The 17,303-nt window shown below is 39.1% G+C and overlaps 2 protein-coding genes across 3 annotated transcripts in view; one reads left to right on the forward strand and one right to left on the reverse strand.

Annotated features, from left to right (window-relative positions):
• The window catches only part of CPSF2 (cleavage and polyadenylation specific factor 2), a 30,179-nt gene extending 20,467 nt beyond the window's left edge, over positions 1 to 9,712 (reverse strand). The window contains exons 1-5 of one of the 2 annotated variants that reach the window (XM_060167887.1): positions 9,462 to 9,712; positions 6,633 to 6,693; positions 2,187 to 2,368; positions 953 to 1,112; positions 768 to 873 (exon numbers count right to left, since the gene is read on the reverse strand). In XM_060167887.1, the coding sequence (XP_060023870.1) occupies positions 768 to 873; positions 953 to 1,112; positions 2,187 to 2,335 (415 nt within the window). In that variant the 5' untranslated portion in view covers positions 2,336 to 2,368; positions 6,633 to 6,693; positions 9,462 to 9,712. Of the gene's footprint in view, positions 1 to 767; positions 874 to 952; positions 1,113 to 2,186; positions 2,369 to 6,632; positions 6,694 to 8,889; positions 8,908 to 9,461 lie in introns of those variants that run through there. The other variant, XM_060167967.1, reaches the window with a different exon arrangement.
• A 936-nt stretch (positions 9,713 to 10,648) lies between these two features.
• NDUFB1 (NADH:ubiquinone oxidoreductase subunit B1) lies at positions 10,649 to 16,219 on the forward strand. Its single transcript, XM_060165840.1, has 3 exons — positions 10,649 to 10,841; positions 15,028 to 15,172; positions 16,110 to 16,219. The coding sequence occupies exons 2-3, from the start codon at positions 15,033 to 15,035 to the stop codon at positions 16,144 to 16,146; spliced, it is 177 nt and encodes a 58-aa protein (XP_060021823.1). The 5' UTR covers positions 10,649 to 10,841; positions 15,028 to 15,032; the 3' UTR covers positions 16,147 to 16,219.
• Positions 16,220 to 17,303: the final 1,084 nt, after the last annotated feature.

The following is a 17,303-nucleotide window of genomic DNA, read 5'->3' on the forward strand; positions in this document are numbered from 1 at the left end:
TAGAGATTGCCATTACTAATTAATAACTTAGCATGAACTAATAAATTTTAATATTTCTATTGTGCACATAATTATCAAGTGTTTCCATCTTCGCTAACCTCTAAACTGACAATTCTTATCTCACTATGGTAAAGAATTATCGTACAGAAAACAAGTACAAGCAAAACTGTTAAGACCATTGTTACTTCCTGGCTAATCTTCAGAGTCCATTTTGTGCCATTTTTTCATATTTATGGGTTCAAATTTATGAGAATGTTTTAATATAATTCTCTCTATAGATGAAAAATGTATACTTAATATATGACTTCCTGACCTAATTAAATGACAATTTTCTTTTAATGTTCAATTCTAGAATTCAGGCATGTTCTACTCTGTGCTGCCATAGCACTTCATTGACTTCAATCACTACATTTAGTCATCTGAGCTACTCAACCTACATCTGATCTACTGTCCTCAACCTAACTATGAGCTCTTAGGGAGAGAATCTGGCCACATTTACCTTTGTGCACTATATACAGTAAACACTAAATAAGTGTTTCCCAAATTAAATGTGAAAAGGCTTGAGCTGTTACATTTTGTTAGAATATAGTCTGGAATATTTTAAAATTCAAATGACTTTGGGGAATTTCATAGTTCCCTATGAAAAAATGCTAATTTTTTATTCTTCAGACAATAGTGCCTATAATTTTTATGACAAATTCCCCTTGTACTTTTCAGTAGTTTAAACCCCATTAGTCCAATTATTTGCTACTGGAAACAGGTTTTACCTTTCAAATTCACAATCTGAGAGAATTTTAACTGCTGTATTTTATCAAAGGCTGCATCCACATCATCTAGTGTAAAGAGTGTAAAATCTTCTGTATTGTGTCGGGACTAAAAGAACAACACAAATAAAAGGTTAAAAATGCTCACTGCAGGAGTGTTAAAAATTTTTTTTAATTGCTTAAATTACCTGATAAAGATCATACATGAACATCTGCCCCATTTTATAAACAGGAATGGTTGCATAGATAGCACAGTTCAGACCCAACTTTCCGACAGCATACGGAAGGGCGCCAAGATGGAGAGGATCGGGGTGAGACAACAGTACTGCATCAATCTGGTGAACATGCCTAGAACACAATCAAAATGACTATTTCTCAGTCTTGTTCCCAAGGGTAAAGGCAGGATACTCAAAATTAATTTGCCAGTTCTGATTCCTCTCAGTACTCTGAATCGAAGACTATGCTGGGGTAAAAGAAAAAAACTAAGAGCTAAAATTATGTTACCTATGAATTTCAATTATTACTACCCCTGTCCTACATAGAGATCAAAACTATGGTATAAGTTGCACATAAATATATAGTGTCTAGACACATTTTTTTAAAAAAAGGAAAAAGAAAGGGAAACAGTAGACACCACACATAAGCTGATTTCAAGTGGCTATCTTGTATACTATTAATTTAAGTTCAAGAACTCAGCTTAGAATTTAAGAAATTGTTAAGGAAAGGATATTTAAGAGGCCACATATTTATTATGGATTTTTGTCTCAGCTTTTTAGCATGGTGACTGACAGTATATTCATGATAGTAAAACTTCAATTAGTCAATGAATAATATGTTCTCATCAACAAAAAAATAAGAAAAAAAATTTTTGCTACAAGTTCTAAGTGTTTTAAATGTTTAAGTCCTGCTTCCTTCCATAATTAGTACAATACTGCTAACGTAACTAAATTCTTCTTTGATGGATTAGTATCCTTTTGTATCTCACGGTCTTTATTCTAAGTATCAGTTCTCAAATTGAATCAAAAGACAACAGGAATTGCATCAAAAGATAATAGAAAATAAGCTAATGTGATCTGACTGAAGAACTTTTACAAGGAAGGTTTTTCCTCTCTTCAAATTCTTATAAACTTAATCTTACTCTTTTTCTAAAATTAGGGTGCAAAAATTTCTACTGAGTTCCATCGAGCAAGTAACAATTAACTTAATATTTTGCTGAATTTCAATAAACACAGCTTGGGTCAATCAAAACTACACAAATAAAAACAGTCAGTATTTGGCTCTTCAGCATAAGTAAAACTAAATATTTTACTATCAACTAAATTAGAGCAAAAAAGCAAATACTATGTAACATCAAAATGGTATAACAGTGTAAAAAAGAGAAGTTGATTTACTAAAAGTGTGGAAATATTAACAGCAACTTACTTCCTCAGGGAATCTATAATATCCATAGAAAAGTGCTCATCCCAGCCACAGTCCAATAAAAATCTAAACTCATCGACTTGGAGAAGATAGCAAAGAGCAGACTCTTCCTGGACCCCAGAAAGGGTAGTTAATTTGATAATAGATGTCATTTTTTCGGTCCAATAACAACAATCCAAAAGGTTCTTTCAATAGAAATAAAAACATAGTTAAACATAAAAGTCATTTTAAAGACCTATTTCCATCATTGCTAAGCGTAAAGGTACAAACATAATCTTACACACTCCTGTTTACAAAGAGTCCTTCTGTGGCTCCCCAGTGTGGTTTAATGAAAAGTAGTAGATTTTGGAATCAGACAGACCCGTATTTGAAACTACTCCTATGTGGTTCTGGGCAAGTTAATTAACTTTTCCTCACTTATGTATCCTAGTCTATAAATCATGAGTATTAATATATACATAAAAAGGATGTTGGAAGATTTCAAATAATGTGTAAATTACCTAGAATGGAGGCTACAAAGTTCCTCAATAAATAAATGTATACTAAATTAGTGAACCTATTCTTCACGGTAAATTTCTTCCTCCTTTATCTTGCTCTGTGATGACAGTAATTACACCGCATTACAGTTATTAGTTTATGGGTCTTTCTCTACTAGTAGACCAGTGGTTCTTAAATAAAGGGACCCCCGCCCCCGAGAATCTGATAAAGGGCTATGGACCTTTCCTTCTCCCCCCAGTCCTTAAAAAAAGATGAAAAGGCCCATATACATGTAAAAATTCATGTATTTTTCAGGGAGTTTAACGTTAAGAACTCTTGCACTGGAATGTGAGCAACTGAAAAACAGAGGTAGCACCTTATGTTTGTAATTTCTAAAAGAGAACCTGACACATAGTAGGTGCTCAACACATACTTGATAGAATATAGTCAGGATGCCTACTACATATTTCAAGAAGATACAACATGTACTGGAATTTAGGACCTAGAATTTGTGTGCTATTAAACAGATGTTATTAAAAACACTGATTAGCAAAGTACAACTCCACAGCTACATTTCAGATTTTAGCTTTAGCCTTTCCTGGCTAACTACGCAAGTAAGAGAGGTCACTGCATATCTCACGATCCCTCGCCATCTGCCCAAGGTCATCTCAACAAACTAAGGTAAACCGCCCACCTTTCTTAACAGGCTGTCAGGGGGCTAATCCTGCCATATCATATCTCCCATCCTTGTTTACCTTGGTCATAGCCAAACATCCAAGACTCCTAGGTTATCCATAATCACTGATGTGTACATCTAATTGGACCCAATCCACTACCTCTTCTCCCTCCGAAATCCTTTCAGTATGCCCTCTGGAACTACTGCACTAACCTGGAACTTCAACCTCTTCTCTGAACATTCTCCTCACCTGCAAATCTTCACAGAAACCTAGTTTCTCCTGCAGGCTTCTCAAGAGGCCTTTTTTCCTCTTGTACTCCCTGACCTCCGAAGCAGGAAGGATGTGCTCCTTCCTCCTCACTGCAGCTTCCAACCTGTCTTCTCCTTCCTCCTCAAAATACTCCAGTCCCATTGAAGGTCATGCTGCCCAGCCAGCTCACTGTGAGCCTTTCCTATTCTTCCTTACTGCTGGCATCTATTAATCTGACCTCACTCACTGAGGACTTTTAGTTCCTGACTCAGTCTTCCTCTGAGTAGCTTCAATACTGACCTCTTAGTTCCTTGACTTTCTCAACTCCAATAATCTTCATTTCACTTCAGCTACCCACCACCACAGTCACAACCATGACCTTATCATGGCCAATAAGCTGCAGCACTTTCAAAATATCACCTTCAACTACCTCCCTCTCTCACTCCCACCTTCCTTACTCTAGAATTCTTCCTTACTCTAGAATTCCCACTGCAAAAATCCTTTAGCCTCACTGGTATCTCTATCACTGACTACTTTTTCACTGTCCATGACCCCCTCCTGTCTCCACTCATGTCTTACCATTGATCAGCGATCCATCATGATTATTTTGCAAAATACTCTCAAGTATCTCGCTGCTCTAATCCTTCTTTGTACGAGGCTGGCAAAATCCCAACCCTCATTGATTCCAATGACTCACTTTGTCTATTCCAGCAGCTCAATGTTGCCAGAAGGGGGAAAAAAAAACAATCACAAAACTATGCTATTTGCTCTTCAAATTCATGGCCAAAGATCTCAAACAGGCACTATGTCCTACCTATCAATCTGATTTTTCTTAGTAGGTTGACTTTCCATCTCTGAGACCATCATTTCACATCTCCTCTTCTCTGCTCAAGTATCACACCCCCTTCTCTCCACCCTACTCTCTGTTGATAATCTCACCTCATTCCTCAATTATAAAATAAAAGTAATCAGACAGTAACCCCTCATTTTCCAAATACCCTGTTAACCTATCTGCATGTATACTGTTGTGTCTCCTATCATAAGGAACAAATAGCTCAGCTCTCATCCAAGGCCAATCCCCTGTATGTGCTCTGAATCCCACTCTCGTTTCTCTTCTAAAGATAACTTCTTCAGTCATCTCCTTCTCCTGTATCATCAACGTATCACTGATGTACCATTCCTATTAGCATACAAAGATACTCTAGAATTTCCCAACTTAAAAGAACCCTCTCTTAATTCTCCAATCCCCTGCAACTGCTTCATCATTTCTACACTCCCCTTTCACAGCAAAATTTCTCAGAATATTTGTCCACAGATGTGTCTCCACTTTCTCACCTCCCATTCACACTACTAAATCTGACTTCTTTCTCTACCCTATCACTACAAGAGCTTTCATCAAGGTCACTGACAAACCTCTATACAACTGAAGCCAACAGACATTTCTGTGGTCCCAAATTACTGGAAATCGTAGAAGCAATCAACAAAAGTAACAGCTCCATCCTCCCAGAAACACCTTCCTCTTCTCCTCTGTCAACCCTCTCCTGTTTTTCTTTATATCTAACTGGCCATTCCTCACTCACCTTAGTTAATACCTCTTTCTCCCCTCAACCTCTAAATGAGGCAGTGCTTTTCAGCAGGACTTTCTTTTCTCTTTTCTCTCTAGGCAATCTTACCCAATCCCACAGCATTAAGACCATTTGGCCTCTGATAGCATCATCCTTGATTCCTTCCTTAACTTGTTGCTCACAGCCAATCCATCAATAAGTCCTGCATTTTTACTTCTATTGTATTTCTCAAGTATAATAATTTCTCAAGTATTTCTTTCTATCTCTACTGTCACCAAGATCTCTAACTAGTTTGAGCTATTATTTTCCCTGCCTCAAATTTATTCTCTCAGAAACATTTTCTGACCACCCTAAAGTCCATCCCCACCTCAGTTACATCCTATAATGTGCATCTTCCTTCTATTTTCCTCAAAATACTTAGTGCCCACCTGCACTTGCTGCTTATTTACTTACTCACTTTGTCCATCCCCTTCTCTCCTCTTAACCTCCACACCAGAATAATGACTCCATCAAAGTAGAGACTTGGTCTATTTTGATCATAGGTATATTCCAACACCCCACGGTGCCTAACACATAGTGGTGGTCAGTAAATGCTTCTTAAATGAATAAATGAAGATGGCTGGTATTAAATGAGCTTAATGCTGTTACCACACCATTAACAGCTACCTATTTACATGTATTTCCTCTGGCTTGGGAGAGCTCTCTGAATGCAGGACTAGGTTTGATCTATTTTTGTATCCTTACTATTTTAGCACGTCTTACACGTAGTGGTTGTTCAACAAATAGTTACTAAAACAAAGAAGTTAAAATTAAAAATATATTGACTTAGGGACCTCCCTGGTGGTCCAGTGGTTAAGAATCCGCCTTCCAACGCAAGGAACACAGGTTCGATCCCTGGTTGGGGAACTAACATCCCATATGCCACGGGGCAACTAAGCCTGCGTGCCGCTAACTAATGAGTTCATATGCCACAACTAGAGAGAAGCCTGTGTGCTCTGGAGCCCGTGCAGCGCAACTAGAGAAGCCTGGGCCCGCCTACGCACCACAACAAAGAACCTGTGTGCTGCAACTAAGACCTAATGCAGTCAAATTAATTAATTAATTAATTAAAAAAAAAATTTGACTTGGTGTGTTCCTATTTGTAAGGTATGAGATATACAAAGATACTAATTCTCTATCTGATGAAAAATGAAAAATGAAAAATATTTATAAGTACAGTTTTGGATAGGACTTGAATCTCCCTGTACCACAATTATATTAATGGCCTAAGAGAAACTTTTCCTACTCAAATCTACCTTACCCCCCACTTTCCTTATTTAGAGTATGAAGTGAAAATACAAAGCTTCTTGCAGGTAGAACTGAATGAGCTCATGTTAAAACTTTTTTGCAGACAGACCCAGATTTCAATAGATGAAAAGATTTTTATTACAATTGCTTGTAATATAATAAAGCTGTATCTTTATTAGACAGTCTTTACTTACTGGTATCTCAGTCGTATATAGGATGAAACACCATGAATTCAAAGAAAGAGTTCTTTAAAATCTAAAAAATAAAGAAATAAGAGTCTCATGAATGCGGTATAATGATTTACTTCTGTTTTTAATTACAGTATTTAACGTCTATGTCTTGCCCTAAGGTGAAAACCTTGAGCAAATAGAATAACATATGCTCCTTTTTTTTTTTTTTTTTTTTTTTGGCCGTGTGGCGAGGCATGCAGGATCTTAGTTCCCTGACCAGGAATGGAACCAGTGCCCCCTGCAGTGGAAGCGCAGAGTCTTAACCACTGGCCCACCAGGGAAGTCCCTATATGATTCTTTGTTAAAAAAAAATAAATTTGTCGGGCTTCCCTGGTGGCGCAGTGGTTGAGAGTCCGCCTGCCAATGCAGGGGACACAGGTTCGTGCCCCAGTCCGGGAAGATCCCACATGCCGCAGAGCGGCTAGGCCTGTGAGCCATGGCCGCTGAGCCTGCGCGTCCGGAGCCTGTGCTCCGCAACGGGAGAGGCCACAACAGTGAGAGGCCCGCGTACCGCAAAAAATAAATAAATAAATAAATAATAAATTTGTCATAATTTTAGGAAGCCTAAACTTACATAAAAAAAGAGGACTAAGATAATAAAAGACAAAAATAAATAACATGAAATGGGCTCTAATCAGGGGCTGAAATATGCAGCTTAGGAAATAAGATTTTAAAAACTGACATTAGCTTATGTTATTGAGAATCAGAAAAGAGGTGGGATCATAAATTATTCGATAGGTAAGGACTGGTAGGCCGTGGGCAGAAAGAGACAAAGAGAAAAAGCTATTCAAACAGAGGAATAACATGATAAAAGGCATAAAACAAAAACTTAGAGTACCAGTGACAAAAGTAGCCTGGCACACTTTCATATAAGCAAAAAATGAAAGAAAAGTCCTAATGAATAGAAAAGGGCCAGCTAATGAAAGGCCTTAGAAACTTTGGACCCAGTTCTAATTGTTGAACAGAGTACAGGCAACAGAGAGACATTTTAAGATCACTTATCAAGTAAGATGACGTGATACAGGTAGTTCTGTATTTTAGAAAAACTAGCTGGGGTACATGATTAGATAAAGAAGATAGAGAAAGCAAGGAGATAAAAAAGGAGAGTATTTAGGTATTTAGCAGCACACTTCCTCCTTTCAACTTTGCTGGTTCTATTTTGAGACTAAATTTCTTTAGACTCAAATGTACCTTATAACTCTATGACATGACTTCTTAATTGTTATCTAAATAACCAAGGCTTGAAACACTCCTTGTTTTATTCCTTCCTTTACTTCTTGAACAGACTATTACCAACTCCTGATTATTTCCCCCCGAGAATGCCTTGTACATTTATCATTCCCTTTCCATTCCTACTGGAAGTACCTTAATACAGGGCCTCGTTACCTTACATTTCGGTTTCTGTTTCTTTGCCTCCAGCCTTTCCTTCCTTCATCTCAACGTATACCTTACTACCAGATTAATCTTCCAAAACACCCCTGCACTTAGGATTCCTTGCTCAGAAATCTCTGAAGGCCTCCTACTGCTTGAAAAAGCAGAACCTGAACGCCTTAACTGGCAATGGAGGGAGCCGGCAAGCTGCTCTGACATCACCATTGACTATCATCATTTTAAGGCCCAGCTCAAATCCCACTTCCTCACTAATCCCTCTATCATTAGTCTAGACTAGAACAGCTCTGTCCAACAAAAATATAATGCAAGCCAGATATATAATTAAAAAATTTTTTCACAACCACATTGAAGTTTCACAGGTGAAATTACTTTTATTTAACCCAATATATCCAAAATATTATCATCTCAACATGTAATAATTAAAGAAATTATTGAGATTTTTTTGGGTACTGAGCCTTCAAAATCTAGTGTGTATTTTATAATTACAGCACATCACAATTCGAACTAACCACAATTTCAAGTGTGCAATAGCGACATGTAGCTAGAGGCTACTGTAATAGCAGAGATTTCTAGAATCTAAAAGCAATGTTTTGGACTGTAGAGCATTGTGCTTTGCCACTCCTAAAGTGCAAGTTGGCACCATACTGTTTTGTACATGTCTTAGGCTTTATTTAATGGTATCACCAAACACTTAGTCTCCCAGACTAAAAATTCTGAAGTCACCCTCTTATCACCATTTTGGCTGCCACCAGTTGAATCCTATTTGATATTTCAGAAATGTCTGACATCCTTTACTATCCTGCCTCAAAGGAGGCATTCATTACCTTACCTGAATGATTGCAATTTCCTCTCATCTAGTTTTCCTGTTCCAAGTTGATCTTCCACACAGCTATCAGAGAGACCACCCTAAAAACCAAATTTCCTCATGCCCCTTCCTTGTGCAAAGCAGTCCTTGACTTCCGGCTAAATACCGAATAAAATCTAAACATCTTCTTTGGAAAGCAAGGTCCTTCACAACTTTACCTCAATCTCCCTGTTGCTTCACCAACCGCCCTTACACTGCATGCTCAAGCGCATTCATTCTCCAGCTCTCCCTAAGCATGCCAAAACTTCTCAAGTCTCTGCATCTCTGTACTGCAGCCAGGGATGACCTTCTCCTGAGCTTAGTACATTCCTTTTGACCCTTCCTGACCCAGCTCAAATATTTACTCCTTTATAAAGCTATTTTGGTGTCTCCAGGCAATGTTATTTATTTTTAGCTAGCACAAGTGGGCACAAAGAATATATGTTGAATGGACGTTAAACGTATGGGGGAAGAGTAAAAGTGAATCTTTTAAACTCCAATACCAAGCACAGCGCTCAAAGCAACATAAATGTGTACTGAAAGGAATGAACCTTCACCATATTATAAATTCCTTCCGGGCAGTGACTTCTGACGGATACCATTTCGCGTTAATTATCTATCAGTTAATTGCTCTCTCAATAACGATCGTGCATGTTGATGACAACTGAGGGGAACCATGCAAAATCTACAGGAAAACGGAAGAGTCTGGGTTAGCACTGGAGCTCAAGTGAGAAAAGTCTCCTCCTGGTCAATTCCGGGAGAGCACGGGTTTCACAACACGGTCAAAGGGGTTCTAAAATTAAAACTTAGGACATGGGCAATGATAACGCAGGCTCGCCTGGTCACAGGAAGCCAGCCTTGCCGGAGTTAAAATTATTCTGACCTCCTGTTTACTGAAGAGCACGTAAACAGAGTAATGATGCTGGAAGCGCTCAAAGGAGATGCTGGGGCGGGGGGGGTGCGGAGGGCCGAGGCTGTTTTAACAAAGCACTGTAATGTCTTAAAGGTCTTTGGAGTCGATTAACTAAAAAGAACGCCTACTTTGTGCCCAGTAGTCTCGTGATCTCTCAACCCGAAATGACGGGAAGACCTCGAGCGAGGAAGCTGAGAACAAGGTAGCCACAATGCTAAGAAGCCAAAGCTGGCGTCGGATTAACTCCTCCAGCGACGAGAGACTTAAAGGCCGGAGGGAAACAGCAAAAAGGAGGAAAGGAGAGTCTGGGAGTGAATCGTAGGAACTGCCACAAAAGACCGAGAGCTTTAGACACTTGGAGAAGTCACTCTCTTTCCCTCGCTGAACACTTCTGCCAGAAACGACCAGGACAGTCGCACCCGCAACCCTGGGGGAACGTCCGCGGCGGAGACCGGGTCGGAGTCGGAGCCAGGCTCTCCCCGAGGGCCGAGACGTTCCCTCCCCCATGCAAAGGCGCACTGCTTTCTTCCGCCCCCACTTGCCTCGTCAGTCCTCCCCCAACGCCGTCCACTGCCCTTCCCAACCCTTAGTCGCACCCAGGTTCAAGAGCGAGAAAAGACGAGGTTGGCTCAGCAGCGCCGGCGACGATCAGGCAGCAGAAGCCCCTCTATGGCAGCCGCCATTTTGAAACTGGAGGCGATCCGCGGAGGCGGGGAAACCCAGGGTGATACCATCTTCGGGGGTGGGAGGGACTAAACTGGAGGAAGGAGGTGGCATTTACACCGAGTCTCGTCACCTGGGGCCGAAGTTTTATTTTTACAGAATTTACAATGTGTTGAAGCTAAAAGAAATATGAGAAGAGTCAAGCAGTGAAGGAAGAAGAGGAATAATTTATCGGAGCCACCCCTCCCTTCGAGCGGGCGCGGCGAATGGTGGGTACCGAGGCCGCAGCTTCCGGCGGCGCCGGTGGCTGGGCTCAGCGCCGCCCTAGGTCGTGGTCTCGTTGTTGTTCCCGAGGCTTCAGGTGGGTCCGGGTTCTCGGGAGGTCGAGGCGGCGAGAGTCCTCTTTGTTCAGGCGGGGCGGGTGCACCTCTAGGAAAGCCCTCAGCGGCGGTGTGTACCTGCGGGTGGGGGTGGTCTGGGCCTCCCCGAGACTGCAGCGGCCCACCTTCCCGAGGCTTCCAGCGAAGGAGAGAGGGAAAGGCGAGGAACTAGGGATTGCTTTGATGTGGGCGGCTGCGCTCACGGTTCCCGCCTGGCGCCTTTGGGAACGGGTACTCTGAGGCTGCCCTAACTGAAAAATATCTTTAGGTTCACGGCTCCTAGGCTGCAGCGGGGAAGGGACTGCTTCTTCGCGAGCATCTCCGATTGGTCCAAGTTTCAGAGTTCTGCCTTCCTCGTTATTCAGGATTGGAAGCTAACCTTGCTCTCTTCTAAGTCTCCAACCGTCTTGAGCCGACCATTCCACAAAATACACACTTTTTCAAAACTTAATTTTTAAAAAAGTAATACTTATGCTTGATTTCTCGGGCGTATACGTCATTAAGACGAGGTTCCAGACCTCAAGGAGTTCCGTTTCTCCATGCATCTAGAACTGCTTTTTATAGGTTAAGTCGACACTTTTTGATCACTACATATAAAGTGCTGTAGGGACTAATTAGAGTAGAATTTATTTTTTTAATGTCTAGTCGTCTGTATTATTCCAGCGTGAATTCAGAGGGGCTTACAAAAATGCACACTATATACAATTTTCTTTTTAAAAGTTAAGCGGAAAAAAATTGGGTTGAAGAAAAGGTAATACAGGCATATCAAATTTTATCGTGCTTCACAGATAATGCATTTTTAACAAACTGAAGGTGTGTGGTAACCCTGCATTGTCAGATGTTGGTTAGCATTTTTTAACAATAATGTGTTTTTTAGTTAAGGTATGTACATTGTATTTTTAGACATAATGCTATTGCACACTTTAAATAGACTCTAGTGTAAACCTAATTTTTATGTGCACTGGGAAACCAAAAAATTCTTGTGACTCGCTTTATCTCTATGTTATGTTCGCTTTATCGCAGTGGTCTGGAACCAAACTCATGATATCTCCAAGTTATGTCCTTATTAGGAAAAACGAGATAAAGCCAAAAGTAAGGTTAATATAAATGTTGACCTTTATACTTACTGTAAGAGACAGTAAAGCACCAATGAGCTTGGACCAAGGATCCAGACTGCCTGGGTTTTTGGTTTTTTTTTTGTTTTTTTTTTTTTGTTTTTTTTTTGGGTATGCGGGCCTCTCACTGTTGTGGGGTCTTCCAGTGCAGTGCACAGGCTCCGGACGCGCAGGCTCAGCGGCCATGGCTCACGGGCCCAGCCGCTCCGCGGTATGTGGGATCTTCCCGGACCGGGGCACGAACCCGTGTCCCCTGCATCGGCAGGCGGACTCTCAACCACTGCGCCACCAGGGAAGCCCTGCCTGGGTTTTAATACCAGTCTGCCACTTACTGCATCTGTGACCTTAGGCAAGTTGATTGTCCCTGGATTTCCTCATCTGAAAAAAATATTCCTACTGCATTGGGGACATTGTATTAGTTAATACGTGTATAGTAATGTGAGGATTACATGAATTGGTGATTGTGAAAAGCATTAAGAACCATGCCTTACAGAGAGTACTCTAAGAGTCAGCTCTTTCTAAAGGTAGGGAAAAAATTTTGGATCATTTTGGTATCAAAGGATACATCATCTGTTACTCAATTCCCTAAGTCCATAAGATAAAAACTAGTTTGTTTTGTTTTGTTTCAGGAATAGCATAGCTACTCCCCAGTTCCGAAATAAAAAGAAAATTTTTCTTGAGAGATCTTCATATAAAGAAGACACTAATAATATGTGCAGTAACGTTGAGGGCACCCCTGTGGATGTCACTCTTTATCCAAGCCTAGACCTGTCTCATTAGAGATTGTCCCAGGTGCTTGCTGCCCTTTGCCCGTCAGATGAAGCCATTTTACTGTCTTGAGCCGGTGATCAGGAGCCTGTCTACGTTCCCCCTCCTATCCTTTCTCTAGGGAATCATTCTTGCTCACTTTTTATGTCCATCAATCTTTGTCTTCCCTGGTCATCCCTTTGTCTTTGCAGTGACATATGCAGGATAAATTATGCTGAGTGCCACTGGGTCCCAAAGTCCACTTAGTAGTAGACTGTACAGTTGTAATATGAAATGCCTGTGGGGCTAAGATTTGCCATTTATGTCTTTGGGATGGAATCAGGCTTCCATCATGGTAGTTGAATCCTGTAGAGTCTCTGTGAGAGCCTGTATACAGCAGGAGTCTCAAGGTCTTGGCTCATCTCTTCTGCTTAGAGTAAAGCCAGACAGAATTGCCTTCTGGCCCTGTTAGAGGAGTGCCAACAGTAATGGCTTATAGCCCACAGGTGGCCATGGGCTTATTTAAAAAGTCTTGGGCTGAGAGTCAGCAATTACTTTTTTTGTTGGTTAAATACAGTTATCTTACAGTCAGCTGTGCCGAGTGTTAGAATTGACACCTCTTAAGAAACTTGAGGAATCTAATAAGGACAGGTGGGAGAATAGATGACCCCCAGACTTCTCTAGAAACCTATATTGTCTAGTATTTTGTAGTTTAGTGCTTTCCAGGTTACATCATTTGATTAAGGCATGCATTGTTATTCCCATACTTGACTGGCTCAAGTTTATAAAACAAGTGGCTAACTTGATCGGAATCACAAAAAGTACCTAAATGTTTATCAAACAGTAGTTAAGGATCTAAATGCAAATAATGCTACTTAGGGAACGTACAATGCTAAGAGAACCACCGTCTTCTAGGAATAAGGTAAGATTGGTTACCCTTACATTTATATGTCCAAGAACTATTTGCAGCAAATCAGCTGGGGAGTTATTTCAAACATCTCATTTACTTACATCATAATTTTCTAGATCAGTGATATTCAGACTGGAATCTGCTGTGTGTAATATTACACTCTGAAAGACAGTATGTCGTAATTGTATGACTAAACTTCATGTCTATTTCCTAACCCAGTGCCTTTAGATAGTAAAGCTTGAGAAATAAAGAATTAGAATGTGTGTGAGAACCAGTATCCTAGAAAGAGCAGCAGGAATCCAGTCTACATAATCCTAGCAGAGTTCAGTGCTAAGCCCTTTTGTTAGCAGTAATGTATTATCTTTCTATGATGTTGTCCTGTCTTCTCAGCCATAATATAGGATTTATTTATTATAGATTCATGTGCATACATATGTATTTTTATTTCATCTTTAGATACAAATTTTTACAGAAAATTGATGATTCAACTGTTTTTATTGAATTACTGCAAATTCATTTTCCATATGATGACTTCTAGATCTTCTATGAAGAAGTCCTCCTCTTCTGCCTTTTAGAAACTCTTCTTAACACTTAAGAAGTCTTAAGTACCATAAATATCAGTTAGGGGAAGGTTCTCTACAAGAGGCATTTGGATATGATAGAAGGAGCTAGAGCTTTGGAATGAACCTGAGTTTGAATTCCAGATCTACACGTAATACCTATTTGGGTTAAACTGTATTCTTACCTGTAAAATAACGATAACAGTGTTTCGTGTTATATATTGGACTATATGATGGCTCTGGTACCTAGTAGTCATTCTACAAAAGTAAGTTCCTCTGTCCCCATATGTTTTGTAGAGTCATTTAATTGATATTCAGATCTGTTGTGACATTATTCAATAGGATTTTTTTAAATTTCTCATATGTTTTCATTTCCTTTCAAAAATTAGTTTTAAAAAAATAGTTTTCAATAATTACAGCTTGAAAGAATTCTGCTTCTGACAAAATACTATTATATTTGGTTTAACATTGTGAGAGGTTCTAAAAATATTTTACAAATGTAAAGGTTCTAAATCAATACTAGGAGGGTGCAAATACTCAGCTTTTGCAGGTAGAATTTTTTTAATACTCTCTCCATTCCTGTGTTATATCAGATCACTGGTGGAGCTAGAAATAAAAGGTAGTAAATTGACTTCAGTGCAGTATAATTTTTATACTAATCATTGTACCTATATAATCTTCATCAAGTAGATTTTAAGTAGTATACTACATTCTGATGCCAAACAAATGTAAAGAGGCTTATTATGCTTTTAACATCTATATCCTTCCTGTTTCAGATGTGATTTAAAAGATACTTCAAAGGCAGTTATATTTCTGGTCATTTTTTTTTTTATAGCATTCATGATGAACTTACTTCAGATTGTGCGTGACCACTGGGTACATATACTTGTCCCTGTGGGATTTGTTGTTGGATGTTACCTAGACAGAAAGAATGATGAAAAGCTAATTGCCTTCCGGAACAAGAGTCTGTTATATAAAAGGTTAGTTTTTGTATTTTTTTATTAAACCAACAGTCAGGTTTTAGAAGTATTCTTCTTAATGTCATTTGTGCCAAAATAAACAGAAGGGGTAATTTTCCCCCCCTGAGGATTTAGTTTTAAGTGATATTATTTTGTAGTCTTGTTTGTTGCTTAATCCTTAGACAAAACTCTATGATTACTTTTGGAATGTAAATAAGTCTTTAGTTTCTGAACAGGCTATTTCACATCTTTGAAAGTCTTTTTTTTTTTTTTTAAGTCAGGGTACATTTTAACCTAGAAACAGTCTTAAACCAGCTTGCCAAAGCCTCCTCTATGTACTTTAACATATATGATCATACACTGTCTTACTTAGGCCATGATGTAGCTGAAAACAATGGCACTAATTGTGGCTTGGTGCTGTGTTCTCAGCAACACTGGTTGAGACCTTTAGACATGGTGGTTGGGTGATCAAATAGCACCTGGCAGCTGCCTGGTCCCACTGTGTCTCTGGAGATGGCACCAGAGTTAGAGTTAGCAAGACAGGGTGTCTGCCACTGACTGTGCAGCCAGGCAGGAGGAAGCTCAAGGGACAAGAGAACCAAGCAGCAGCCAAAGGCATTGTGTAGAGGAGGTTCCAGCCAGGGATTTCAAGAAAGATAAAATGAGCTAGAAAGAATATAAAAAACATTAAATGAACTCACTGAGAGGATAATTGCTTTCATATAAAGACAGACTAAGAAATTACAGTTCTTTAATCTGGAAAAATGAAGAGATGGTAAAAGTTTAAAATCATGAGAGAATAGAATGAATATGTTGAATCTAATAAAAACTTTTAAATGGGTCAGTTTAATACAATATGAAATACTGAATCCATATTCTTCTGACTTTCCCTTTTATCCTCTCATAAAAGTTTTATTTACACTTTTGCTTTTTCTTCCTTTTTTTTCTTTCCATGCAGGGAATTAACACCCAGTGAAGAAGTCACCTGGAAATAAAGGCTGCTGCTGAATTACAGAATGTTCACAGTTTTTAAATTATAAGAGAAATAAAAACACATTCATTACTTAATTTGAAGACTTTGAAGTGTGATTCTTTTTGTGCTGAAATAATCTTTCCCATTTCAAATAACAGACACTTAGTAATTAAAAAATAATCACTGAATCATATGGCTCAATTTTTCAGAAAAATTTTTTCAAACATGTTCTTCAAAGGCACTCTAAAAGGATGATGCTAGGATTTTATTTGGCAGAAATCAATAGCTGAAAATTTTAGTGACCTTGAATTTAGCAAAGATTTCTTAAATACAGTACATAAAGCATGAACCAGTTTTAAAAACCAAGACATTGTACTTTATCAAAATTAAAAACTTCTTCAAAAAACACAGTTAAGGGAATGAAAATGCAGCCATAGACTAGGAGAAAATATTTGCAAAACATACACACAACAAAGAACTTATATTTAGAATATGTAAACTCATAACTTACTAATAAGACAACCCGATTTTTAAAAAGCAAAAGATTTTAACAGACACTTCACCAAAAAAGGCATATGAGAATGGCATACAAGCACGTGAAAAGATGCTCAAATCAGTAGTCACTAGAGAAAAGCAAATTAAAACCACAATGAGAAACCACTACACACCTATCAGAATGGTTAAAATTAAGGAGACTGATGTTACCAAGTGTTGGCAAGGGTGTGGAGCAACTGGAACTCACACCCTGCTGGCAGGAATGGAAAATGTAGCTGCCAGAAGTTGCACCACTTTGGAAATCAGTTTAGCAGTTTCAAGTTAAACATGCACCTACCATACGACCCAGCCATTCCATTCTGAGGTATTTACCTCAAAGAAATGCATATATGCCAAAAGAAAGCATATGTCCACACAAAGACATCTACGTGAAAGTTCATAGCAGCTCTACTTGTAATAGCCAAAAATTAGAGGCAACCCAAATGTCCATCAACACGGATAGATAAATTGTATTAAATCCATATAATGGAATATTACTACTCGGCAATAAAAAGAAATCTATTGATACAACATAGATGAATTCCAAATTAATTATCCTGAATGAAAGAAGCCAGACAAAAAGCACACACTGTGATTCCACTTATATAAAATGTTAGAAACTGCAAACCATAGTCACAAAGCAGA

This window comes from Lagenorhynchus albirostris, chromosome 1 (assembly GCF_949774975.1).
Source record: "Lagenorhynchus albirostris chromosome 1, mLagAlb1.1, whole genome shotgun sequence".
NCBI lineage: Eukaryota > Metazoa > Chordata > Mammalia > Artiodactyla > Delphinidae > Lagenorhynchus > Lagenorhynchus albirostris.